This window comes from Plasmodium vivax, chromosome 10 (genome assembly GCF_000002415.2).
Source record: "Plasmodium vivax chromosome 10, whole genome shotgun sequence".
NCBI lineage: Eukaryota > Apicomplexa > Aconoidasida > Haemosporida > Plasmodiidae > Plasmodium > Plasmodium vivax.
In genome coordinates, this window is record NC_009915.1 from 903,611 (window position 1) to 931,503 (window position 27,893).

General features: G+C 48.1%; 5 protein-coding genes and 1 non-coding gene across 6 annotated transcripts, besides 3 other annotated features; 3 read left to right on the forward strand and 3 right to left on the reverse strand.

Moving 5' to 3' along the window:
* Nucleotides 1-2,185: 2,185 nt before the first annotated feature.
* Nucleotides 2,186-4,990, forward strand: PVX_098085 (topoisomerase I, putative; the record flags this gene model as incomplete). The annotated part of the gene is made up of 1 exon (XM_001613227.1): nt 2,186-4,990. Exon 1 carries the CDS (start codon nt 2,195-2,197, stop codon nt 4,988-4,990), a length of 2,796 nt encoding a protein of 931 aa, XP_001613277.1. The 5' UTR covers nt 2,186-2,194.
* Nucleotides 4,991-5,317: 327 nt separating this feature from the next.
* Nucleotides 5,318-6,886, reverse strand: PVX_098080 (hypothetical protein, conserved; the record flags this gene model as incomplete). The annotated part of the gene is made up of 1 exon (XM_001613226.1): nt 5,318-6,886. Exon 1 carries the CDS (start codon nt 6,614-6,616, stop codon nt 5,318-5,320), a length of 1,299 nt encoding a protein of 432 aa, XP_001613276.1. The 5' UTR covers nt 6,617-6,886.
* Nucleotides 6,887-8,329: 1,443 nt separating this feature from the next.
* PVX_098075 (hypothetical protein, conserved) lies at nt 8,330-9,809 on the forward strand (the record flags this gene model as incomplete). Its single annotated transcript, XM_001613225.1, has 3 exons — nt 8,330-8,934; nt 9,070-9,175; nt 9,358-9,809. The coding sequence occupies exons 1-3, from the start codon at nt 8,755-8,757 to the stop codon at nt 9,807-9,809; spliced, it is 738 nt and encodes a 245-aa protein (XP_001613275.1). The 5' UTR covers nt 8,330-8,754.
* A 729-nt stretch (nt 9,810-10,538) lies between these two features.
* On the reverse strand, nt 10,539-12,752 carry PVX_098070 (cyclophilin, putative; the record flags this gene model as incomplete). The annotated part of the gene is made up of 1 exon (XM_001613224.1): nt 10,539-12,752. The coding sequence occupies one exon, from the start codon at nt 12,750-12,752 to the stop codon at nt 10,539-10,541; it is 2,214 nt and encodes a 737-aa protein (XP_001613274.1).
* A 7,320-nt stretch (nt 12,753-20,072) lies between these two features.
* On the forward strand, nt 20,073-27,587 carry PVX_098065 (hypothetical protein, conserved; the record flags this gene model as incomplete). The annotated part of the gene is made up of 1 exon (XM_001613223.1): nt 20,073-27,587. The coding sequence occupies one exon, from the start codon at nt 20,073-20,075 to the stop codon at nt 27,585-27,587; it is 7,515 nt and encodes a 2,504-aa protein (XP_001613273.1).
* PVX_098062 lies at nt 24,595-24,674 on the reverse strand. The gene has a single exon. It is a non-coding gene; the product is annotated as a tRNA-Leu (tRNA).
* Nucleotides 24,727-24,749: a microsatellite.
* Nucleotides 26,887-26,938: a microsatellite.
* Nucleotides 27,403-27,458: a microsatellite.
* Nucleotides 27,588-27,893: the final 306 nt, after the last annotated feature.

The window sequence follows — 27,893 nt, forward strand, 5'->3', positions numbered from 1 at the left end:
AAACAACAAAAAATTGAAGTCCATTTCTGACATGTGCGCGCAAAAATTCTGCCATTAAACGTGAAAGTTCAATTTTATTCTATTTTGCCTCATTTTTTTGCCTTGTGCGCCCAGTTGTACGTTAAAGTACATCCCGTTGGAGGGTTTTATTTTACAAAATTTGTAATCATTTCATTTGTAAGATAAGGGAATGTCCTTTTAAAAAAAAGAGAAGACAACAAGCTAGCAATACACACCACGCATTAATTCGTACAAGGGAAAATATTGCAGAAGTTGCAATTTAAAAATGTACTTTTGCTTCCATTGGTACTTTATACCACGTGTTTTAAATGGCGTAAGGAATTATTCCTTCTTTCCTTCTGCTATGCTCAATGCGCACATTTTTTTTTTTTTTACATTCATTTTTATAAGCATTAAAAGAACGCAAAATGGGGGAAAAAAAAAATAACGCGTAGAAGCGCAGGCAAATGTGATGACAAAAATGAATAAAGTAATCAAAATAAAAGGAGGCAGATAAGTTAAGTAATGAATCGCCAAACGCAGCAGGGGGAGGGGGCGAAAAAGCAATTCTCTTAAAATGATTCAAACGTACATATAAATATTCATATATATATATGCACATATATATATGCATACACATAAGCAGCAAGTGTACTTTCAAATTGGCGTCAATGAATTAAAAAAAAAGGACAGTAACGTTAAGGTACACTTGAACGCGCAGGCCATTTTAATATTCACACATTTTGGAGAAACAAAGTTTTGCAAAATTTGCTTTTCTCATTTTTATTTACAATGAGGTGATTCGTAATTTTTTTTTCTTTTTTCTGTACAAGTTTATCATTTTACTGGGACAAAAATCAATACATTATTGTTGGCAAGTGCGAACTGAATGGGGCGTGTGTTATCATTTGAGAAGCATTTTAAAAAGACATTCGCTGGGGAAAAGGCGTATCATCCTCCATCAGATTAAGCCCCCATCGAAAAAATGAATTTTAAACGATACACATGCTTCACCATTTGGATGAGGATATCACCTGCTTTTAATTAAATTGCGCGTTTTGTTTCTTCTCATTCTTCTCATTCTTTTAATTGTTTTTCTGTGTGCTTTATTTTACTCTATTTTATTGTACTTTATTGTATTTATTATTTTTTTTTTTTTTACAGTGCGGGCAAAACCATACTGTTCAATTAAAATTTTATTTTTTCCTTTTGGATGGACGAAAAGAGAGATCCATTTAATTTGCTACATGCTTCTCCACTTTTTTTATGTAACGGAGTAATTTGCTTTATGATTTATTTTGTGGCCGCTCTGCAATTTATTTGAGGCCGCTCTGCAATTCATTTGAGGCCGCTCTGCAATTCATTTGAGGCCGCTCTGCTATTCATTTGAGGCCGCTCTGCTATTCATTTGAGGCCGCCCTGCAATTCATCTGTGCCCGCTCTGCAACTCATTTGTGGCCACTCTGCAGTTCATTTGTGGCCGCTCTGCAATTCATTTTGTTTTCACGTGATGTACCAACGCAGCACACGTTTTGAGCAATTCCCCAGATAGCCCATTTGGCTCTTTTCGCAACTTTTTTTGTCACACGAAATTTTTATATGAACTGGAGGGGAGAAAACAAAAATTTCCCTTTTCACGGAACGTTTTTTTATGTATAGCAAGTGTATACCCAAGCCGGAAAAGAAGGAAAAGCGGAGGGTGCCCAGGAGGAGGCCGCAGCACAGCAGCACTGCAGTAGTGGCAATCGTAGAAATCGCGGAAGTCGCAGCGGGGGAGCCAGCCAGCCCCTTTATGAGAATAAAAATTTGCAGCGCTTATGGGCACCCCCGTCGCAGCTTAGTCCTGTTCTATTCGCAAAGCGTGAACGAACAATCATTCGCAGCGACTCATTTTAAGGCCACCCTGCACATGCGAAGTGGCATCTCAAGCGTACGTAGGAGCGCACAACGTACCGTATTGGCACCACACTCGCAAATTACTTCCCCTTTTGCTATTTTTTTTGGACGCACATCTGAGGGAAAGGCCTCGAATCATGCGCAGTTGCCTAAAGTGTATGTGGGCACAGCCAAACAGATTGTGATAGTAGTTGGTTAAAAATAGGCCCAGTACGTAGATATGTGAATTCACCGGAAGGGGGAACCGCGTTACCAGTCCGTTTTTATTTATTTTTTTTTGTATTTTTTCCCGTGCACCATGGAGAGGAGCGAACACCCCGATAAGGGCGATAACGTCACATCCGATGACGACATATTGATTGAAAATATTAAGAAAAAAAACTGCTGCATCAAATTAAACGACTCGAAACAAATAAGTGAAGGTAAGAAGGAGGAGACGAAAGCGAAGAAGATTGTGAAGAGCAATAGTAAGACAGTTTTGAAGAAAGAGACGAGCACCGTTATTCGAAAGACCAAGTCGAAAACGAGTGCGAAGGAAAGCAAAGAAGCTCCTCTAAACGAATGTAAAGTGGTGAAAAAGGGTAAGGCAGCTGCCAACGCAGGGGATGCAGCTAAGGAAAACCCCACTACTAGCAACAACAAGACAGAAAAAAAAAACGCGGTGGTGAAAAAAAGAAAATCAAGTGTAAAGGAAAAAAAAGACACGGATGGGAAGCCCACAGCTGCCAAAGTGGTAAAAAAGAGAGAAAGTAAAGTCAAGAAAGAAACAAATAAAAGACCCAAAAAGGTAGTTAAAAAAACAGAAGAAAATTTCGAACCCATAAATAGATGGTGGGAGAAGATCGATCATCAAACGGATGTTCAGTGGCATTACTTAGAGCATCGGGGTCTTATTTTTTCCCCCCCCTATGTGCAACACAATATTCCCATTTTTTACAAAAGCATCAAATTACAGTTAAATGAAAAAGCAGAGGAGTTAGCTACCTACTGGTGCAGCGTAATAGGCAGTGACTACTGTACCAAGGAGAAGTTCATATTAAATTTTTTCAGAACCTTCATATGTACCCTAGAAAAGGATAACATAATAAGACAAGAAAATGAAAGCAAATTGAAAAAAGGAGACATATCTAATTTTAAATTTATCGATTTTATGCCAATCAAAGATCACCTAGTTAAGCTAAGAGAAGAAAAACTTAATAGAACGAAAGAAGAAAAAGAAGAGGAAAAAAAATTGAGGTCAGAAAAAGAACTACCATATACATACGCCCTGGTTGACTGGATTCGGGAAAAAATTTCGAGCAACAAAGCGGAGCCGCCTGGTCTATTTAGAGGCAGAGGAGAACACCCCAAACAGGGGTTGCTAAAAAAAAGAATATTCCCAGAAGATGTCGTAATAAATATAAGCAAAGACGCCCCTGTCCCTCGATTGTACGACGACATGTGTGGCCACTGCTGGGGAGATACCTACCATGACAATAAGGTAACGTGGCTAGCATACTACAAGGACAGCATAAACGATCAGTTAAAATATACGTTTTTATCTGCCCAATCCAAATTTAAGGGCTATAAAGATTTTCTGAAATACGAAAATGCGAGGAAGCTAAAATCATGTGTTCATAAAATTAGGGAAGATTATAGGCACAAAATGAGGAACAAAAGCATCCTGGACAAGCAGCTAGGCACCGCCGTTTATTTGATAGACTTTTTGGCCTTAAGAGTCGGGGGGGAGAAAGACATAGATGAGGAGGCCGACACGGTGGGCTGCTGCAGTTTGAGGGTGGAGCACGTGAGCTTTTCCCACGAGGTGCCCATTAAGAACGAGAGCAGGGGGGAGAGGAGCAAGGGGGAGAGAAGCAAGGGGGAGAGGAGCAAAGGGGAGAAGAGCAAAGGGGAGAAGAGCAAGGTCAAAAACGGCAGTGAAGAAACCGCCAACGGGGAACCCCCCAATGAAGGAACCACCCCAAACGAAAGTGACCACAAAGGCAGCGGCAAACTCCCGCTGCCGAAAAATTTAGACGACATAGAGGAAGACCACTGCTACTTAACTTTTGACTTTCTAGGAAAAGACAGCATTCGGTATTTTAACACGGTGAAGCTAGACAAGCAAGCATACATCAACATGATCATATTTTGCAAGAAGAAGCACAAAGATGAGGGGGTGTTTGATCAAATTAACTGCTCAAAGCTAAATGATTATTTGAAGGAAATTATGCCGACGCTGTCGGCCAAGGTGTTCCGTACGTACAACGCGTCAATTACCCTAGATCAGCAGCTGAAAAGGATAAAAGAAATTCGGGGCAAACCGACGGACCCGCTGCTCTCTTGCTACGATGATTTGCCCAAGAGGAAAAAGAGGAAGCTCGGGAACGCCACTTCGTCGACGAGTATTCTAAGCGATACGAGTGACTCCACGCAAAATGAGCCAAGCGGGGATGGCGAGGAGGGGGAGAAAAAGAAGCAGGACGATGGCGACACCGCACCGGGTGACACTGCACCCCCCCCGAGCAGAAGCAACACCAACGCGTTGGGAGGCATCCACGCCAGCGAGAAGAACTCGCCCATAGAAGTGGACGTTTCAAATGTGAACGAACTCATCAACTTCTTCAACAACGCTAATAGAGAAGTTGCCATTCTGTGTAACCACCAGAGGAGTGTCCCCAAGCAGCACGACTCAGCCATGTCAAAAATAAAGAAGCAAATAGAAATCTACAGCGAAGATATAAAGGAGTATAAAAAATACCTGCAGTACCTGAAAAAGGGGATGAACGAGCAAAGCTTCACCTTTGTGTCGAAGGTTGTTGCCTTAGATGGGTCGTTAAGACCCAACAAGGTGAAGGAAAACATGAAGGAGGAGTCCTGCAAGAAGAAGCTAATTGCGCTCATCAAGAAAGTGGAGCAGCTAAAGCACCAAATGAAGGTACGCGATGACAACAAGACAATTGCCCTGGGGACGTCTAAAATTAATTATATGGACCCCAGAATAACCGTCGCCTTCTGCAAGAGGTTTGAAATTCCGATCGAGAAAATATTTAATAGGAGCTTGAGGCTTAAATTTCCCTGGGCGATGTTCGTGACGAAGAATTTTACCTTTTAGGGGAGTTCCCCCGAGGGGGTTAACGGGTGGGGTGAGCGGCTGACCAGTGGCCGTGCCGCCCCAGTAAGTAAATCGCCGCGTCGGGTGGAAAGCGCCGCAGCTGTGAGTAACCTTGCGCAGTGGCCATGCGGCGCGCCCCCCCCACCTGTGCGAATGTAATTTTTTCCAACCCGCACATTCGAATGTGTTGTAATTCCCTTCAAGGGGACGCTTTTAAGACGACAAAAAAAGGAAAAAAAAATAAATAAAAAAAAATATATGCCCAAAGGGGAGTTAACGCAGCGAAGAGTTGCCTCCAACTCCGCGGCGATGCGAATGCCCCCACCGCTAAAAAACTTCCAACTCGACGCGCTCATATGAATACATGTCATCCACCGTAACGCAGTCCCGTTCGCATGTGAATATGATGACATTCCCCACGTTGAAATTGTTCAGCGAATTGCCGCAAAGGTTATCCTTTTCTTCTTCAAGTTTTCTCTCTATCTGATAGACAAAAGTGGAAAAGAACTGCACCTCGAAGAGGAGCTTGCTCCCGCAGTGTGCACATACCATAGTTCGCCCTTTGATGTATTTCTTTGTGGATTTGTACATATATAAAAATTTCCCATTATAGGAATACCTTAATATTTGACTGTAGTTTTTACTTAAGTAGGAATAAAATTTTACACACCCGTTAAAATCATTTTCAAAGAATTCGATGTCGCCAATGTCGTCCAGATCGTGATCATTTCCCATCGCCAAATCTGCGTCCTCTTCGGTGTTTTCCCTATTCCGCTGTTCATACGTTTCATGCATTTTCTTCGCCTTTTCATAGAGGTAGTCTCCCCGTCCGCAGTCATCTCCATCGTCTTCAATTAGGGAAATGTAAAAAGTGGGCAGATTACAACTTGTCCCTTCTACTATGAAGTTTTCATCTTTTTGCCCCGTTTGGGGCATCCCAAGGAGTTTGCCCCCCCCGTTAGGTTCACTTAGCAAAGAATTATCACCCACGACGGATGAGTTGTTCCCTCTTAGTTTTTCATTTGCACCAGTAAAGGATGCACTAATGGCGTTGCCAAATAATGAGGAGTTATTCCTTTTCTGTTCCGTGGCACTCTTCGAAAATAAGGATTTCCAGTCGATTAATTTTTCCTCCATAAAACTTGCACCTTGTGTGAGGGAGTCCTCTTTTTTTATATTTTCACTTGAGAAATCAAAAATGGGTTGTCTCCCATTTGTGCTGCTACAATTGGGGAAGACCCCTTTTTGGGGATCACTCCGATTTGCTCTTCCATTGTGACACATTTCGCTTTTATCCCAACCGTTTATCTCCAACTCTGGGCCCACTTGATCACCACCCCCATTTTGAAATAGCTTCTTTTTCCCCTTAATGCACACCCAGCTGTTCCTGTTCACGTTGCACTTCCCACTGTTCAGGCAGCAAAACAAGTACAGCACTCTTACGTACTCGTTGTAAGACGTTGACAGTTGAAATAAAAACGTCAAATTATTTTTGCATGTGGGACACTCTAAATGGAAGTTCGTTGGTTCTTTCCCATGTAACCACACAGGGGCACCACCAAATTTGGAGTCATTTTTCAAGTCAAATTTGGAGTCAACTTTCTTCGACAGCACTCCAATGTACATGCTTTATTGGGGGAACAGTTTGGGAAAAGTAATGCCTGTTTTGTTTTATGCTGGCCTTTTGAGCGCTCTTGGGATGCGTACGTATGAGCAAACGCACTTACATTCATGTGCCTTTTTATTCGCCCCTTCTTGAGGGAATCATTTTTAAGAGAACTTATAAGAGTTGCGCGTTTAAGCAGTACATAGTATTACCCCTATGGTGGGAATTTTTTTTTGAGAATTGTGCCGTAGCAAACCCCCTCAGATAAGGTTAGAAAACGGAGAGTGTTCGCCTCTAGGGTCTATACGTAAAAGCCATTTGGTCATATTTTTATTTTTCACCGCTTAACATTTCGCGCATGCTTCTTTTTTTTTTGCCCCTTTAACACGCAGCAGGTCGTTCGGTTCTTCTTCTAAACATATGGTGTTAAATGTAAAATTTGCTTCTACGGGGTGGCGCTGCACTGGGGTCGTGCCTTTGCTTGCAACGCGTTAGGGTTGGGGCAGTGCATTTTGTTAGTGCGCTCAAACGGGGAACAAAAAAAAAGCGGTTAAATACGTTTGTACAACTGGTTTTAGAAAAAAGGGGGAAATGCACAGTAGGTCCTTTTTCTACTTTTAAGAGGGTCACGGCCATCCCGCTTCAGCAGTACGCATGGAAAACTTCGTCCATTTGCGTTACATCAAATGTGGAAGCAGGTTCACTCTTGGAACATGCAAAGTTGGGCGAAGTTACGAACCCGATTTGGGGTCTACGTGCAGCATGCTGCGCGAGGAAATTCGCTTCTCCCCTTCCATCACACCGATCATGTTTCTTAACCTGGTGTGTGTTTTCCCCGCAGAAAAGGAGCGCTTTTAGAATTTTGCGCCTCTAAAAAGATTTCTGCGATCGCTCATTCCTTTTTTGTACGTCCCTTTGGAAAGAGAACCATCCATCTGCGTGTTCATAGCGCGTTTGTCATTTAAGCCAAAATGGGTGGAAAAAAAAAAAAATTTAGGGACTCACACTAATGTGCCTGTTTATCGTTTTTTTTTTTTTTTACTACGGTGAATTTGTTCCAAGCGCGGAAAAGGACAACCCCGTCAGTTAGAAGCCGCTGAGACGTTATACGCACTCGAGGTGGTTATCCTGGACATGCCCCATTATGTAGCAGTCTTTTCTGCAAAGAGGATCTCCTTCGCCATTTGTGCGTGACCAGCTAGCACTAGCCAGTTGAGTATCCGTTTTGGCTTTTTTTTTTTTTTTTTTTTTTTTTTCTATTTCGCTACTTTGCTACTTTGCTACTTTACTATTTTGCTATTTTGTTATTTTTTTTTTTTTTATTAACCGTTCAGGCAAAAGCGCGAAATGTGCCACCCGTTTGCGCACACGAACTGAGAATTTACCTGAACCGCTAATACAGTAACTTTTACATTCCAAAATGGAAGGAAGTTATTTGAAAAGGGCAAACTGTCTGCGAATTGCAAAGCCGTTCGACGTGGCGTTCCTTCCATGGGTCTACACAAACACATGTAGTGCAATTTTTGTGGCTTTGCAAAATTGGTATACATATAAAGCATGTTGGGCACTTTTGCGAATATTGCTTACCCCTTAAAAACAACATCGCAGGAGGAACATTTCTATCGTTTTTTTTTTTTTTTTTTTCTTTACATTCAAGAGGTTACCTCGTGTGTATAAGAAAGAACGGGTGAGGTACTTCACGGGGAATATTTTTCTTTTTTTTTTTTTTTTTTCACGCTATGCTTTTGAAGGGGTAGGCATAATAAACGTACTGGACGGCAGGGAAGTAAGTCCAACGTGTTAGACCACACTTTTGATTTTCCCTTTTGATTTTGCCTTTTCCGTGTGGCTTCCCCACCCTTTGTCCATTTTTGATGTGCGTGAGCGGTTGCCTTGGCGCGTTTGTTAAAAAAAGGAAAACGTGGTGAATGAAAAAATTGCAAGGCTATAGCACTCGGCCGGTTTAAATTCTGCTGAAAGGAAAAAAAATATATTGCCTCTGTATATGCTTCCTCTGTGTGTGCTGCCTCTGTATATGCTGCCTCTATGTGTTGCCGCTACTCACCCTGCCCAGTTCGCCCGAGCAAAAACACCCACTGGAAGAAGCTGCCCATGCCCGCCTGCACACACATACACATACACGTGAAGGCTTGGCAACATGTCCAAAGATTTCAGCGAGGCGCGCTCCCATGCGGAGCACAACTCCGATGGAAAGTCAAAAGTGGAAGACGACTTAATATCAGTCGCAGGCAGCAACTGCAGCTCCACGAAATCGAATAAGAGGAGTCTTCATAGCAGGAATTCGAGTGTCCACCAGTTGTTGGCAAGAATAGCGCAGGTAAAGAGGGGCACATTACCGCGGCTGCCGTCAGGCAAGCCTCACCATGTGTAGAAAAAAAATATGTGTAATAAGTGGAGCCCCATTTTTGGAGTAAAATTCGAATAAACACATGCATCTCCCCATTATTCACAGGAAATTGATGAACGGAAGCCCAGCAACGTGATACACTTTATCGTGGACTTTTTGTGCAAACACTACCCGGAGCACTTGCACGGATTTGAGGCCATATGGAATGGAGGTTTCTTAGCAACATGGAGGCGGTCTCCATTAAGCCTGCCTAATGGATAAGCAGCGGCCAATTGGAGAGCATGATTCCCACGAAAAGGGAAAATAAAATTTTTCTTCTGCACAAGTGAATTCATTTTTTTTTCTACCCCCCAATTTGACCTCACATTTTTACGTCCCCCTTTTTTTTTGTAGATCCCGATTTGGAACAAGAACGAATACTCGTAGTGGAGTTTTTCAAGCAGCAGAAATTACCAGTTGAAATATCCGTCCATTTTGTGAATGCGGGGTTCGACACTGTAGAGACGTTATGTACCTTGTCCGCCAACGCACTTGATGACATTGAAAAGTTTAACAACACCAGATGGCTACCAGGACATAAGGTCCGACTGCAGCAGACCTTTAACGACATTACGAGCCGCGTTAGGGTTTTCAAAGAGCAAAGAGATGACCTGATAAAATCTGTGAAGCACCGATTTGTGGGCAGTGCCACTCCGCGACTGCTCAATTCGGTTGTCCTTCCCAAAGTGGCCAGCCCTATGATGCTACCCGCTCACCAGCACCCACCATTTGGTGTTCCCAGGAGAGCGGCAAATTATGTAGCGGTGGATAAGGTGGTGCGCCCTCCGTATGTCTACAAGAGGTAGGAGGGGGTGGCCCTTCACTCGGTGGAAGTGTTTTCCGTTTTTTTTTTACACTGGGGAAAAGAGAAAAAAAGGAAAGAAGTTATACTTTAATTTTTAATGAATTTGTTTTTAAAATGGACTTGAGTGGTGAAGCGGCTCGGTGGGTGAAGCTGCCTTTCCGTTTGGCGGGGGGGAGAGGCCTGCGTGGGGATTTTCCTCAAGTTGCGTTACACCTACCGGGTGGTATATTCTCAAAGAGATAATTTGCTCCGTCCGGGGGATTGGCGCAGGCAAAGAAAGGTAGGCGGCATCTCACTCGACTCACCGCCAACCCACGGGTGTAGAGCGCCCTCCGTGTTTCACATTGCCGCAGCACCTGTACACAACGCGGGGGCACCCATTTTAAACGCCCCTCGCTTTTTCCTCATGGCTTTCCAGCGCAACTGGAGAAATCTGCTTTGTGATGAAAGCTTTACGCGGATTTTTTTTTTTTTTTACCCCTTCAACGGTGTGGCGCAGAATAGCATAAAATAGTGTTCCACATCAGGAGGATTAAAAAGTCAGTGGTGGGAGGTATTTATGCTAAGAAGTCGAATCAACCTCGCTCAATCACCTTAATGTTGACCATCGCGGGGGGATAGCCCCTCCCGCCCGTGGTTCACCAAAACGGTGGAGGACAACCAAAAAAAGAAAAAAAAAAAAACAACCCCACAGTGGAGTGGAAACGGAGGGAGGCCCCCTGAAAACACGCTAGTGGCACATTTTGATGTTCAAAATTTTGATGTCGTCGAGGGGCTTGTCCCTTTTGTCCGTGCGCACTTTCTCTATGTCAAGGACGACCTTGGTCCCCTGGGTGACTTTCCCAAAGACGGTGTGTTTGAAATCGAGCCAAGGGCACGGAACAGTGGTAATAAAAAACTGGGAGCCATTAGTATTGGGTCCACAGTTGGCCATGGACACCATAAACGGTTTGGAGTGATTCAAATGGTCGAAAAACTCGTCCTCAAATTCTTTCCCCCAAATGCTCTCCCCCCCCGTTCCATCCCCCAAGGGGTCTCCAGTTTGAATCATAAAATTTTTGATAACGCGATGGAATATGCAGTTGTTGTAGTAGCCATTTGTCGAGTGTATGGCAAAATTTTCGACCGTCCTTTTGCATTCTTTGTGAAAAAGAGCAATGTGTATTTCGCCAAGGGTGGTATAAATGATGGCGCTTCTATACTCTTTGTTGCTCTGCTCTACCTTCTTTATGGGAGACGAAAGGAAAGAGTTCAGGTCATTTTTGCTCGGCTGTTCATTGTACACATCTCTGTCGTCCAGCTCCTGTTCGGAGATGGCCTTCTTCGTGAAGACGTAAAAGCGCGCCTTCTTATACACCGTACAGAAGAGAGCACAATCGGAGATGTTCTCCTCATTAATGTAGAGTGACTCGTGAATGTTAGCCCTAGTTTTATTGGCTGAAATGATTTTTTGATAGAGTCCAAGGGATAGGTACCTGAGATTCATTTCGTTCTTCCCAATGATATAGCACAGCTGGTTGGTAACAAAATTGACGACCTTAATTCCGATGAAGGTGGAGTATATGATGTACTGATTGGACTCATCAAATGTGATCATATTTAATTTTATATTTTTACTTTTAATATGTTTTTTTATTTCTTTTTCTATGAACAGTCTCTTCCCAAAGTCGAGGCTATCAATATGTAGCTCCTTCTTTAGGGGGTCATTTTGGGCCGTTAAATACATCTCCGTACTTTCGTCGTACACTCTATACATTTTCATCGTCCCAAATTTGTAAATGTATAAAAAGTACGTTTCAGATAGGATGGCCATGAACTCTCCATCTGGACTTATGCTCACACATAGTGCATACGTTTTGTATTTACACAATTCGTATAGGTCTGTTTCGCTTTTGAAGGAAAAGGAGAGTTGCTTCTTCCCCAGATGGTGTCTTTTCCTAACCGTGGGGGGGACTTCCTCTCCACTTTGGCTATCCCGAGTGGGACTCCCCTTTGTCTGATGGGTCCCACTACCCGTATGGCTCCTCCCCCCCTTGGGGAAATGAAAGCTCTCAACATCCACTATATCTATGAGGCCACTATTATCGCTCAGCACACACAGGTCATACTCCCTATTGTACTTAATAATTTGAATAACGTTCGAGGGGAAGTCAATTACCTGTGTGCAGACGTCACTCTCTAGAGGTTTGTAAATATATATGCACGCCTTTTCGCTGGAAGAAATGGCTACCTTCACAGTGGGAGAGAAGTGAGAGGAGTAGACGTACTCGCCTGCCTGGGGACAAAAGTCTAATTTTATTATTATGTTCAGGTCAAAGCTACTCACATCAAATTGTTTATACGTCTTATCTTTGGATAAGCTGCCCATGACTTCCTCATCTTCCGAAAGGAATAAACAAATGATTTCACTCGAGTGGATTTTAAAATGTTTCACAAATTCGATGGCCCCCACATTTTTGTACCAGAATTTTACCACTCCGTTTGCGCTTCCCGTTACTATGTACTTTTTTTTGTTGCTCACCAGCACGTGCGTCACTACGTCCGTGTGCATGTAGCTCACTTGGTAGTTCTTGTTCGTCGGCAGGTTCTTCAGGTATATGTCGTCGTTCGGGCGCTTTTTCTTCGCGCCCCTGGTTGGCCGATCGCCGGGAAAGCGGCGTGACGAGCGCGGCTGGGGCGCGGCGTCAGCCTCCGCATCAGCGTCTGCATCAGCATCAGCGGTTAGGTCTCCTTTTTCAGCGGTTGCGTCTCCCTTTTCATTGGTTACTTCTCCCTCTTCACCGGTTGCGTTTCCTTCATCTTCTCCTTCCTGCGCCGCCCCTCCGCGCGGGCTGGAGGCCTCCAGCGGGGCGGGCCCAAAACTCGCGTCGCTCGATTCGCCATCCGATGAAGGCGCCTCGTTTCCCCCCCCCTCTTCTTCCCTGCCTGCGTCGCTTTCTATCATTTCTCGCCTTCTTCGCCTTCAAAAAGGGGATCTCTCAAATAGTCATGTTGTGAAGCGCATCCGTTATGTTCCCCCTGCAGGGATGTTCCCTTTTTGGGTGTACGTACAAATGGCTCGCTTTTGTGGAAGGCATCTCCGACGAGCGAGCTGTGCCTCTGTTCCCTTTTGCCGCCTTTTTTTGGGGAAAAATGGCAACTTTAATATTTAATCGCTAGGAAGAGCTCAGATTCTTCCCGGTTTGTTTCGCTTTGCAAGTTCATTCGTTTTTGCGAGAAAAAAAAAAAAAAAAAAAAAAAAAAAGTGGCACCTTCAGAACGACATATTTATGGGGCCGTTTGTGTTCTCTTGCGTTCTCTTGCGTTCTCTTGCGCTCTCTTGTGTTCTTTTTTTTTTTTTTTACCGCGGGGAGACCCGAAAAAAAGGCGAGGAGAGGTCCACCCAGTGGGACAAAAACAAAAATGCCTTTTAGCAACCCCCCCCTTTATGGTGGCTCCCCGAAGGAGCGGCATAATCAGCACCGCAATTTTTGCAAACAACGCAACGGGGTTGACACTGCAAGGTGGGAAAAAAAGGGAAGGCATAAATACGAGGCGACTTTTTTCCCCCCTCATAGGAGTCCACTTTTACTGTGTCACATGGGTACATACGTATGCCTTTAGCTCCTTTACACGGGGACGTCTCTCCCCGTTTCGCACTCCCCATGGATGACCGATCAGCCCTCCCTCCACCAATCAGCCAGTTATGACTACCCTGACGCGAAGTTTCCCACACGTCGATATTCGACCTGTCCGTGGGAACAATGATGCCATTTATTTTTTTTTGGTTGGGAGGACAAACCCCACCTACATGTGTGCAATCCCCGGTTGGGTCCTCTTTTTCTGTGTAGCCAAAATGAGCAAATTGTACGAACGCCTTTTCCAAGCAGATCGAAGAGTGCTCCCCCATCCTCAACAATAAATTTACTCTGAGGGAGCATCCACTTCTGCAAAACAGAAACAGACTGTGTAAACCGAACGGCTCATCAATCGTATGATGCTGCTCATCCACAAATGGCGTGTCTCCCATCGTCCCCACTGCAGGAACTGCCACAATTAACAAGTTAAGCAGTTTGGGCAGTTTAGACACTTTGGCCTGCTTTGGCCCACTTTGGTGGGAGTAATGCGGGCCATGCTGCGACGAGAAAACGAGGCGGCTCCACTTGGCGCACGTGTCTAGCTGCGGATAGGCCCTGATTAATGCTCACACCAATTGGCAGCGCGTGTGCTGGTCTGTGCCTTTTCGCGTCTTCACGTTTGGCCGGAGGGGGGGCCTTTCGCATAAGTGCACACCTATCTATGTATGTATCTATGTATGTGTGTGGCTGAACATGCAACATGCTGCTTTTGCCCGCTCAGATGAAAGAAACCACGCCGTGCCCTCCGTAACACGACTGGAGGTGGTGCGCCCAGATGGGAACCTTCCCTGGGGTGACACAGGAGAGTCTCATCGTGGCCATTGTCAGCTATCCTAGAAATGCTCGTTAGGCGCACCTTCTCCCTTCATGAAAAAGGTGCCCTCCCTGTGGCGGTGTTACAGAAATGTTGGTTCCACTTATGCACGTGCGTATGCCCAGCATTTGTAAAAATTCCCACACGAGGTGATGCCGCAAAAAGGGGGGGAGGCATTTTTTTCACCTCCCGCGCGGGTGAAAATGAAGAGGAGAAGATGCTACAGTTTCGTTTTCCCTTTTTAAACATGACATTTGAAATGACGATTGGGGTAAGAAGTGGCATCCCCGTTGAGCGATTTTTTTTTTTTTTTTTTTTTTTACAGTGTGGCCTTCACTCTTTGCCGCCCCTTTTCTACAAATGGGCCCAGTTCGCTGGGGGCTGATGTGGCGTCATACACGTGGCATACGCATGTGTGGGTTTCTTTAGCCAGGCACACCACATGGGTGGGGGGAGTGTGTTCAGCTCCTTTCGTGCATCCCTTTCGCGGTGAAGCTTTTCCCCCTTGCGCATGCACGAGCAAGTGTGTAGTACGCCTCATTCCCCTTGTGAAATGAAATGAAAGCACTCGCCACTCCCATGAGAAAAAAAAAGTGATGCGATGCGAAGTGACATGTGGCGCATTTCAGGCATCACACATGAACAGGGCATGCGCCACACGAACAAATGGTAGCACACCCATGTGGAGGTTTCCTCTTGCTACTTCACCTTTCACCGCTTTGCAACTCGTTTGCAATCCCAATTGGGTTTCCACTCAGGCGAAGACATACCAGCACGTTTTCCCCCACGCCTGTAGCAATTTGCGGAGGGGGCGCATTTCGCGTGGCGGCTTTTTCTGCACATTTCCACCTTGCCGTTCAGGCGAAAAAGAACAAAAAAAAAAAAAAAAAAAAAAAAAAAAACCCATATGTATAGTATACATGCATAGCACATACACACAAAGTACATGTGCGGCGTATATGTATAATATACATATGGTACAGATCGCGCTGACGCTGAGGCAACTTCACTTTGCACACGCCATGGCCCTGCATTGGAAACATGAAACCCAGTGGGCAGCATTCGTTCGTGATAACCTCGTTCGCGATAACCTCGTTGGCGTGTGGCGAATGTGCGCATACACCCCTGCCATAGGTAAAAGCGTGCGTATAGCAGTTTCGCATTCATTGGCTCCCCGCGCGACTGTTTCACCCGCTGGTGCCATCTCTACCACCGCGAGTGGTAGGTGATGTATGGAGAGTATTCATATGGAGTGTATGCCTAAGCAATGTATGCGTATGCAAACTGCGCGTTCCAAACTGCGCATGCCGAATGCACATCCGCGTGACGCGCCAAGCGCTCGCGAGAACGGAAAAACCCATTTGACAGAATAATTAAAAAAAATGTCACCTGCCATTTTGTCCTCCCCCAACTGAGCATCACTTTAAATGTACGAAACGTTGTATGTTTTTTTTTTTTCCCCCTTTTTAAGTGAACCATTTAATTACCAAAGTGCGCATCGCTCGGCGCTGAGTACTACGTGTATGTACACGGACATCCATACGCATGTGCATGATTTGGGGAAGTCCACCTAACGTGAACGCATAGACATATGCATATGTGACGCGTTTCGCCAGGAATGCGTTTTTGCGAGGCGGATAAGCGCATCCTCTCTTGCGCCCATCGTTTCTCCATCCCTTGGCTTCATCGCGTCACTCGTTGGCATCACTTCATCGCATCACTTCGCCGCTTCATTCCGCCGCTTCATTCCGCCGCTTCATTCTTTACTCCCCCTTTTGGCTTAATTTTTCCCCCACACCCCATTTTCAATTTTTTGAAAGTGAAAAATTCGAGTTTTTTAAAACCCCCCCCCAGAGGCGAAGCTGCGTTTGCAAATCGCGCGCGCGTTGCACGTGTGTACGCGAATGCATACCCGTTACATACATGTGTACATACATGGCACTTACACATTTGCGCATGTAATATGTGCATGTACGTATGCACATTTGTTCGCGCGAAGGACGCCCGTTCCTTCTTAATCCTCACAATGTGTTGATTTTACGGAGGCTCAATTTGTCAATTTGTAATGACTGCCTTTGTGTAAATTAGGCAGACATGCTGGCCAAAAAAAAAGAAAGAAAAGAAAGAAATCTGCTTAACTGTGGGGGATCCACAGACGAATTTATCTTTGCAGAAAGTCGCATTTTTCTTCCCCCCCTGCTGTGCGCTGTATGATGTGTGCTGTATGATGTATGCCGTGTGCCGCGCGCCTTTTATTTTCTCCTCCATTTGACACTTGCGCGTGTTCGCATTTTTCGGCACATTTTTCGGCACATTTTTTGGCACATTTTTCGGCACATTTTTTGGCACATTTTTCGGCACATTTTTTGGCACATTTTTCGGCGCATTTTTTGGCGCACTTTTGTGGTACTTTTTTCTCCCGTGCAAGTCCACTCCTTTAAGGGGTGTGAAGAGAGTCGAGGGGAGAGAAGAACACACATATTAAGTGCCAAATGTGTACGCATTTTCCCCCCTCGTTCCTGCCTCTTCTGCTTCCTTTTTTGCCTCCTCTTATGCCTCCTCTCCCCCAGTTTGCAAACCCGTGTGTGTATAGTAACCACCGCAATTGCCTGTAGGTTGCCACGTGTACCAACGAGCTGTGCAAGCTTTGCCTAATCTGCGCGTTATGCTTGTTGTGCATGCTCAGGGCGCGTTGCGTGTTGAGCGTTTTATGCACCCTGCGCGCTTTGCACCTCCGCTTGTGAAAAGGCAGGCACATGCCTGGAAAGGGAATTACCAATTACACCCCGGTTTTTTCAATTGTGTACATCGCAAAGGGGAAAAAAAAAAAGAAGCAGGAGAGGCATAAAGTGAGAAGTGGAAAGGGCAAGCGAATGGCGAAAAGAGCAAAACCATCGTTTTTTTTTTTTTTTTTTTTTTCCTTCTTTTTACCATTTTTACTACTTTTACAATTTTTACAATTGTTTTTTCCTTTCAACCAAACTGTGTTGCAGTTTACGCGTTCTTTTGACCCTCCTCAAGGAGACCACGAACATGCAATTAAATTTCAATTTCAATTTCACCCTCTTCTGTTTTCTGTAAAATAACCAAAGCATACTCATTAAATGTTTGCTAATTTAGCTGCCATTTTATTGCCCTTCGTTGTCACATCAGCTTTTTGCATCCTCTTTACTTCCCCTTTTTTGTTAATATTTTTTTTAAATAATTTTTTTTTAACATTCTTCTTTTAACATATTTTTTTAACACATTTTTTTAAGATATTTTTTTAACACATTTTTTTAAGATATTTTTTTAAGATATTTTTTTAAGATATTTTTTTTAAATTAATTTACGTGTGTCAATCACTCAACCATGAAATGTTCGAGCGAAACATTTTTGTGTATGCCAACTAACTCTTTGGATCTGTGTGTAACCAAATTATTTGCGAGCTGCATACTACTGCTTTGCTGACCCTGTCAAGTGCGTTTCCGGAGGGGCGGACGCGCCAGCTCGTGATGATGCAGCAGCGCAGTAGTGTCATGGCGCAGCCAAGTGAAGCGGCACGTGTGTTACCGCCATCGGTGTGAGCGTCCAAGAATTAGTCTTCCAGCGGGAGGAAGCATGCAGGGGTGCGTGCGTGTGTGTGTGTGTGCATGTGTGTACGTACGTATGCACGTATGTACCTATGCGTGTACCTGTCCGTGTTTGTTTACGCATGCGCGAGTTTGTACAGACTGATGGACACGCGCGTGCACCCCCCCTGTACTCGCCGCCCCCTCCCCCTCTCGCGCGTGCGCCTGATGATGATGCACGTGGGTTTGTCTTTAACGCCCCTCCATATTTTATGTTTGCTCTGGGCATCTTACATTTTAACGAATTAGTTGCTAAGGCTGCTTCGCACATGTCTTTGCAGTAGCTTAGCGCCACGCCATTCGGCCGTATTGTCTCTTCAACAGTTACACTCCTTTTCACGTAAAAAGGAAATGAAAAAAAAAAAAAAATAAATAAAAAAATAAAGCATAAAATTTATCGTCCCGCGCGATGCAACTGTTTGTCCAGGAGTGAACCCGAATAATGACCCACGAGTGCACGCGAATTCCATTTGGCGTTGCGTAACATTTGCGTTTCTTTTGGCGATTTTAAAGGGCCGACGCCTGTGCAGGGTGGAACTCGCGCAGGCATAGGCTTAGGCAAAGGCATAGGCAAAGACCTAGGCACAGACTTCGTCACAAATTTCGGCACCCGCTTAGACGCAGCCGTGGCCGGCCTCCCCCCTTGTGCCAATTTATAAGCATAACCCCTCCACACTGCAGTCTCGTTTGTTTCGAAACGCTCCTTTGTGTCATTTTTAAGTTTTCCCTCCTGCACATGTGCATGTGCACGCACGCATGTGTCCCATTTTCGCTTTCCTCATTTTTAATTGAAACCAATTCGATTCACCCGCTCACGCGTTTATTGCATTTGCATCGTTGACGATCATCATATGTGTGCATTTGTGCCCACTTACACACAGGGGAATGTCTGCTTGTGCATGCTCTCGTGTCAATAGCACACTGACGAGGAGCATTTTTTTTTTTTTTTTTTATAAAATGTGTAATTAACGATCCTCCCTGTGCAGGAGTTACAAAAGAGGCCGTCTAAGTGGGAGAGGACACGACGTGAGACGAGTGCCCTTAGGAGTGAACTCCTTAACTTGCAATTCGTCGTTCGCTCTCCCCCCCTTTCGTGTGTGTAGACAGCCCAGTTTGTGTGCGCACGTATTAATCGCGCCGCGTGCAGACTGGCCATCCCAATTAGAAAAAGAAAACAAAAGAACAAGTCTCCATTGCCGTGCTCCCTCGCAACCAGTGTGCCGAGTCACCCATCTGTGTTGCGCTGAATTGGCAGTAGACCTAATCTACCTTGTAATTAAAAGAAAGCGCCATTTGAAGCGCGATTTGAAGCGCGATTTGAAGCGTCATTTTAAAGCCCCATTTTAAAGCTCCATCTTAAAGTTCCACTCCAACGCGCCATTCCCAGAAACGCAAACAGGCTCAAGCAAAATGCAAATGCCTCTTCCCCAGAGCAGCACTAATTAGAGAGTGGCCAGTTGCGAGGAGGAAGGCGCAGAGAGACACACCCCAAGTTGGAGCAGCCAAAATAATTCCACACAAAAAACGAAACATACGTTACCTCAAATTAAACAGCTAGCAGCTTACCCAAAATTAAAAGAAAAAAAAAAAAAAAAAAAAAAAAAAGTCAAAATAGTGAAAAAAGTGAAACAAATAAATTCATTTCAAATTAAAGGAGAAAACCATTTTAAATTAACCAACCAGGGAAGAGCAATTCGTGGCAGTTGCATTCCTGCGTGTGTTCCATGCCTCCCAGCGACCAGCTCAACCACTGTGCAGTTGTTGCACAGCGGCTGTGTATTCGCGCATGTGCCATTTTGAAGCGCCTATTTTAAAGCCCCTCTTTAAGCGCCCCTTTATTTTGAACTTCTCTTTACCTTCATTCCTTTGGTTATTATTGCTTCTCATTTTGTATTTTTTCTTATTTTTTATTATTCCCCATTTCTTACCATTTCTTGCTACTTCTTATTATTGTTCCTTATCATCTCCTCACACTATTATTATTATTTCTTTTATTTATTTTTTTTTTTTTCATTTTTTAAATGTGGAGAGCGCACCCCGCCACCCGTCTGTCCGTTCACCTCGCCACGTCCGCTCCACGCCAGCTTGTGCCCTCTGACGAATCGCACGTGGCTCTTCTTCTTCCTCTTCCTACCCCCCGCCTCGGACATTTTCGCTTTACTGGGGTGGCAACCAAAGCGACGGAGTAACGCTGCCTTCCCGGGCCCCTGCGACGCTGCGCGATGGAGAACAAGCAGCTGCTGCAGGGACCCGACGAAGGGAGCTTCTACGCCATTCACGAAGCGAATGCGCGCGGTGAAAATGGGAGCAAGGAGAGCGAGCAGAGCGGTGAAGTGGCAAGTCAACAGGGCGAGATGAAGAAGACGGGCAAGATGCACTCCAATGGGGAGATGAAGAAGGGGGGCGAGATGCTCTCCAATGGGGAGATGAAGAAGGGGGGCGAGATGCTCTCCAATGGAGAGGTAGAAAAGACAGACAAGATGCTCCTACCCGAATGCAAAATTGTAGAGTTGGGCACATCGGGGGGGGTAGGAGGACTGATCGATGCGAATGGCATGGGGGGTGAGAAGGAGACGTTTTTTCTGACCAGCTCGGCCACCTGCGCGGGGAGAAGTGCCGACGAGGGGGGCAGCGACCGGGATGATGGCTGCCACGTGGGTGCCACTCCGGCAGACGGAAGTGTGAAGGATGGCCAGAGGAGCGACCAGAATTCTTCCCCCTTCAGCGGTTCCCCCAATAGCGGCACCCCCAGCAGCGGCACCCCCAACAGCGGCTCCCCCCCTAACCGTAGCAACATCAAAGCGGACTGCTTCTTACGGGAAGGCGAGGAAGTGACGAAGCATGCCAAATTAAGTCTCCCTTATGCGAATGGTGGAGAGGATAGCCATCTCAAGTCTAAGGTAGGGACAGCAGATCATTCTAATGACAAAGCAGGGGAGGCGATACACACCATCCGTTTCGATCACGGGGGAAGTTGCCACCCCAGCTTTAGGAAGAGTTTCCCTCCCTATGGCACTGCCCCACTGAATGGAAGAGGCTCAGAAAATAAGCCCCACATGAGCCTACCGAGTAGCAGCCTTAACAGCGGTAAAATGAGCTTCTCGTGCGAAGGGGCAAACTCGTATGAGGGGGGGGTGGCTCTACATCAACTGTGCAGGGGAGACAGCAGTGCCGCATCGCACCAACATGGCAGTAACGCCTCCCACCAACGTGGCAGTGCCGAGTGGGGGAGTACCCCCCAGAGGCAGACAAACCTAGAGGGGAAGAAGTGCAAGACGCACGATGTGAAGGGGAGCCCCCCTGGAGGAAGCACGAACCACACGATGGTAACCCCCCCCAACCTCAAAATTAGCAATCATTGCTCATATGGGAAGTACGAAGAGGGGAAAGACAAGACTGGGTTTAATTACGTTGCGGATCTAGTGCCTAACAAAAGCCCCTTGTTAACAAATTTGAGGGCCTCAAACCGAGTGAGCAGTGGGAGTTGCAACGTTGAGGGGGTGAGCCCATGCAGAGGAAGCAGCTATGTTAAGGGGAAGAGCGGCCTGGATGAGGCGAAGAGAGGTTCTCTAGCGGTCCCTCCAAGTGTCGACGCCGAGATGTTCTTTAGTAACAATTACGTGGGGGAGCATTTTCCCTTTAACCTGTCTAGTGTGGCTTCATGTGGTGGTAACCACTGGAAGGGTCAGGATGAGTGTAAGAGCGAGGCTTGTCTCCCCCACGAGGTGAAAAAGAATTGCCTTAACTGCTTTAACAGCTTTAACAGCTTTAATTGCTTTGCTCATTCGGGGGGGGAGGCGGACCTCCACGTGGTTGAGGGGGGAACGGCATCCCTGCGAGGCTGCCTAGATGAGTACCGAAGCGGTTGCAGCGATCGAGCGGGGGAGAGTAGCAGTCATCATGACGGTCGTGCCAATTGCGTTGCCAGTGGGAAGGTCACTGTGTTAGGCAGCTTCGACAGGGACGAGGCAAAACTGAAGTTCCCACATGGGGGAGGAATTTTAGCCGCGGAGGGGGAGTTGACCAGGGAGAGGTCCCTCCCAAGTGAGGAGCATTCAAAGTATATGCACCCCTCCGGCGATAAGCACATGCAGATGATTGCCCGGAGGAAGAGCCATGAGCGTCAGGGAGGAGTCCACAGCGAGGGCAACCGCCACTGCAATGGAGGCTGCGAAGAAGCGCGTGGGCACCGGTTCTCTCAAGGATCAAATAACGGGTCGACTCCCAACCGACGGCAATCACAAATCAGAAGCGATAGGAGTAGTGCACCCCTGGCCGAGTACGCACATGGCAACCGCGACGATTTAAGTAAAAACAGGAAAGAAGACAGCATCAACAGTTTCCCCTTCAGTGTGTATGATCATCCCACCTGGGGGACCGAGAGAGGCAAAGCCAATATGTGTGAAGAGGGGTCGGACGTTTTTCTAAACTACCACTGTATGAACATGCAAGGGGGGAGGAAGCTTGTCGGGTTTAGTAACCACGCAGGGTGCACTACATCCGTGGGAGACCCCCCGGGTGGCAGACGTTTCGAGGGGGTCGACAGGCATGACTCCAGGTGTATGGTGCGTAGAGGAGGATGTCCAGGCGGGGAAAGCAATGCAGCAGTTGACGGGGTTATTAACGCACCGCTTGACGGGGCTATCAATGCAGCACTTGACGGGGCTATCAGCGCACCGCTTGGAGGAATTCCCCCTCGGGGGGGAGAGGAGACCCACCTCGCAGAAGGCAATAGACACACGGCCAGCAACAACCAGGTACTCTTTAGCAGTGGCAAGGGGCAGCTTAATGGGTACAACTGTGTGAGTATGGGCAGTGCTAGGGGGAAAAGATCTTCGGATGACCTCAGCAATTTGGTGAAGACGCACGAGGAAGACTCATTCAGTGTGGTGGCCGCCCCCCCCGTGGGTAACTCAGCGCAGAATGACTCCTATGAGGGAGACGATTTAGTGTTTACAAAGGGGGAGTTGGAGGAGGCGGGGTACTTGAAGTTTGAAGGGGAGTTCGGGGAGGATTTCTTTTTCGAGGAGGGCCTAAGCGGGATTGGCCCCGTTGCGGCGCGTGAGGACTGCCCAGAAGATAGTCTCAAACGTGGTGAACATCGCAAACATGGGGAAGATCAAGAACATGGCGAGGGTCGAGGCGAGCACTTCGACAGCCGCGCCGACAAGGGAGACGACGAGTTTGACGCAAACTACAGCAACAGCGGCACGACCAACGTGAGCTGCAACGCCCTGGAGAGCAACCAGATGGCCAAGAGCAACGAGGCCGCGAGCGGGGGGGTGCAAAGCGGGGCCTTTAAGGACAGCGCGAAGGTGGCACTGCTGGGAGGGGGGGCAGACGAAGAAGGAGACGAAGCGGCAGGGGAAGCGGTAGACGATGGACTGTCCTACGAACCATGTGACGACAGCCTTGTGGACGACGGCTTTAACCTATTCATTAGCAGCGAGGACCTCAACTTTGGGAGCCTCTGTTATACCGGCAGGGGTCTACCAGATGGAGGCGCAAATGGCGTGGGGAAGAGCGGGGCTCATTTCTGCCCGGACGAAAGAGGCGCAGGTGACAAACCAGATGATGATTATCTGCGTGATGCACCCGGTGATAAGTATCTACGTGATCCACCCGGTGATGATTATCTGCGTGATGCACCTGGTGATGATTGTCTACATGATCCACCCGACGACGACCGGGAAGACGTCGTGAGGAACCTACTCTACAGTGACTCCTACCTGCACCTGAACGATTTGGGGAACCTGCCCAAGGAACCCCCCACCTCCAGACCAAAGCCAGTTTTTTCGGCCAACTGCTACAGCACCTGTGCAGGCGAAAGTGGCGACAGCGATTCCTTCATGACCTACATAAAAAAGTTCCTGAAAAATAACTACCTCAATGACCACAAGAACTACATGGAGTTGTATTACCAGACGGAGGGGGCAGCAGACCCGGGGGAGAGCGACGAGTATGCAGGGGGGGCGGCAGCAGCGGGAGCGGCGGCGGAGGGAGACAGCCGCGTCGACGAAGAACCGAGTGACCCCCCTCGCGCAGATGAGTCCAATCGGACAGGCCTCCGAACTGGCCTGGTGAAGAACCTACTCAACTGCAAAGACGTCAGTGTGGAGGCCCCCTCCAGTGCGAGCTACCTGGCCGGTTTGCACTCCTCTGGTCGGCCAGGCGAGAACGTCCACGTGGGTTCCCACATGGGTTGCCAGGTTGGTTCCCGCGTGGGCTCCCGCGTGGACCTCCACCTGGGTGCTCACTTCAGCTTCGATGTGGAGCCCCAGAACGACGGCGCCAGCGGTGCGCTGGGGGGAGGAATCCCACCCTTCGATGCAGATAAGATGAGCAGCCCGAAAAAACAAGACGAGGGGGACTACCACCAAGCGAACTTTGCATGTGGCTCCTGCATAAGTCACGTCTTCAAATCCTTGGACCAAACGCACAACGGTGTGCTCGCCTCCCATGCTAGAGGCAGCGTCAATCCGCACTACGACGTGGGAGGCATTTCCGTGGAGCAGATGGAGCCGCTGGCCTACTCCGGCGTTTACCATTTGGTGCAGGAGGAGGGGAGTGATGTGGCAGGTGACAAGGGTGAAGTGGACGCCCAGGTGGAGATGCAGGTGAACACGCAGGTGAACGCTCAGGTGAGCACCCAGGTGGACCCCCAAGTTAGCATCCTGCCCAGTGAGAGGAGGCGAGTGGGCGCGCCCTCGAGGGCGGCCAATGTGAGGAGCGCCAACGCTGCTAACCATGCCAACCCGCGCGAGGACAAACGGGAGCACCGCGAGGAGGAAAACGCCCACCTGCGCGAAGGAGAAAGCTGGGCCATGGGGCTCGGGACCCAGTGCCCGATCAGAGCGGATGGGCCGACGGGCGTAGACTGCAGCGAGGGGAGAAGCGACGTCCGAAGTGATGGAAGATGTGACGTCCGAAGTGATGGAAGATGTGATGTCCGAAGTGATGTACGGTGTGACGTTCGAAGTGATGTACGATGTGACGTTCGAAGTGATGCACGGTGTGACGTCCGAGCAAGCCAGTTTAGGGGCAAGACCAGCAGCGCGGGTAGCTGCGCGGGCAGCTGCGCGAAAGGAGATAGCGCCTACTTGGGGCAACCCCCCCCCTTCCTGAACCCCGCCACGATGAAGAAAAAAGAGGAAAACGATTTCGTCTCCTCGTCCGACAAGAAAAGAAGCATGCACAGGGTGCAGGGTCAGCACTACGGGGGGGGGATCTACCCCAGTGGTATTCACAACGGAGCTGCGATGGCGGAGTGCCTACCCTTCAGTAACAACTTCGCCCCTTACCATCCGAACGAGGGGTTTACAGGCAAGATTAACAGCCTGGACGGTAGCATTAAGGCGAACAAGGGAGTGTCTAGCCATGTAAATTTTTACGTAGAACCACGCGGGGTATATTCCATGGCTAGCTGTTACGATGGAGGCACTTCCCCCCTTAGACAGAGGAACCATTTAAGGGAAAGTAAAGCAGATGAGAAGAACCCACATGGAGTTGTTCGTGGGAGAGTATCGCCAAGTAACCGAGGAGGGGGAGTACACGGTGCCATCATGACTGATGGGCTGAGCAATAGCCCCCCCATGGGAATAGCAGCGAATGGGAACAACTTGCCTGTCTACATGGTTAACGCGAGGGGCTCTTCAGTAGCTGCGCCTGAGGCAACTGCAACGATTAAGTACGCCGAGGCGATGACCCGGAACCACGCGGATGGTAAAATGATGAAGTTTATTTTTAATGGTGAGGGAAAGGAGAAAACCTCCATGAAGTTGCCCAACGATTGGCCAAAGTTCCAGGGGTTGTGTGGCACACCCGGCATAGCGAACGTGGCGAATGGCCCCATCCCATGCAACAGCCCCTTCGGAGGTATGCTACCTTCAGACGGGGAAGACCACGACGATAACAGTAGTTTGAAGCAGGAGGGCACTCAACAGAACGAGCTCATTCCATTTGAAGGCGAAGGTTTTAATAACCTAGTCAGTTGCGTTAGCAGCACCGACATCTACAGCAGCAGAAGTTTACCCCTCGAAGGGAAGAACTACGCGCACTACGCGAATTACGCAAACTGCGCAAACTACACAAACTGCGCAAACTACACGGTGATGAATTTGCCCAAGGGGGCGGGTGCCATCCCAAGGAAGAAGGACGCAGAGCATAGCGCGCAAATGTTCGGGGCGGTGAAGGCACCTAACAGTTACCAAAAGGTGTTTGACGCTGCCCCTTTTATTGGGGAGGGAGGCCCCGCGCAGGAGAAGCCGTACGGTTTGAACAGCGGCATGGGAGGCGGTTTAGGCAGCGGCATGGGAAGCGGCATGGGAAGCGGCATGGGCAGCGGTTTGGATGGCCACTTCGACAGCAGCTTCGATAGCGGCCTCTACAGCAGGAGGCTACAAAGCGTCTACCACTACGGCGCGAGCTGTGCCCCAGACGCGGTGGGCGCGGTCGGCGGTGTTGGCTGCTCTGTTGGCGGCTCTGTTGGCGGCCACGGGTTCAACGCACTGCAGTTCGTCGGCTACCAGAATGGGGCGGAGAGGGACCGGGAGGGCAAAGCTCTGCAGGTGCATTTGGGGGCGCACCTGGGCACGCCGCTCAGCAGCAGTATGAACAACGCTCCGCCTCCCCATCAAGCGGTCCGAAATTGCGGAGACCCCAAGGGGAAGAAGTACACCAACGGTAGGGGCGGCGTGATAAGCGGCGTGATTAGCGGCGGTGGAGTGACCCCCCCCGGCGGCGCGCAGCTGATGGAGTACGGCTTCCCCGCCAAGGGGAGCCCCACCGCCCGGTGCCTGTCGGACGGAGCAACGCTGGAGGCACATCACCTAAACAGCCAAACGATGAAGCTGAACAATGCCCTCCTGTGTAGCTACTTCAGCAATGGCTCCCCCGTGATGGAGAAGGGCGGGGTGGTTTATAAAAACAAAATGAGTGGCGACGAAGGAAGCTCCACCCTCGTGGAAAAGATAAAGGCGTATGAAAAGATGAAGTTTGACCCGAAGGCGCAGAATGGCAAGGAGCAGGCGGGCGCCCCGCACAAGGGGGTCAACGGAATGGTAGCGAGTGGAGCGAGTGGCATGGTCGGCACGGTTGGCATGGCTGCGAGCGGGGTCAACGGCACGGTTGGCATGGCTGGCAGCGGGGAGGGCCACCCCAAGAACAACGGCGGCCTGCACTACGACGAGAAGGAAAAGCTGCTGCCAAAGGAGGCGACCAAATTCGGGAACAAGCTCAGCACCCTTAATGGAAAAGGGTTCAGCAACCTAAAGAGCAGCTACCACGTAAGCAGTGAGTCTCTCTCCACAGACAGCTTCGTTGTAATTAAAAAGTACACAGCAAAGTACGAGGTGCAGATAGACCCCTTCAACGGGTTTGACATTGCGAAACGGATTATCGGGCTTAAAGGAACCAACATGAAGAAGATCTGCATCGACACGGATTGCAAGCTACGGTTAAGGGGAAGGGGTTCAGGGTACTTAGAAGGGGAGGAGAAAAAGGAAGCCAATGAATCGTTGCATCTGTGTGTGTCTTGCCAGAAATACGACCACTACGTCTTGGCCAAGAAGCTCATCGAGCAGCTGCTCGTCAAGATCTACATGGACTATGACACTTGGCTGTACAACCACGGCAAGCCCTACGCGAACTTGAAGCCGAAGACGTATGAGAAGTTCATTCCCCTCTTCAAGTTCCACCAGGGTGGAGGGGCGAAGCAGCAGAACGTGAACCAGGGCTGAGGGGAAGCGGTGAAGGGAAGCAGCGAAGCGGTGAAGTGGCGAAGCAGCGCGGTTATACAATGCCTCTCCCTTTGGGTGGTGATGCATTCCCCCATCGTGCGTACGTCCCCCTCCCCTCGTCACGCAAATGGTGGAGGAGGAAACTGTCTATGTAGCCTCTTCCCTGTTCACTCATCACTTTTCTCTCCTCACTTTTCACTTTCCCCCGTTCACCTTCCCCTTTTGGGTTTTTTCCTGGGAGTCTCAAACGAGTGGCGGAGCTGCACAACTGATGAAGTGCGGCTTTCCGTACATCTTGCCGTTTAA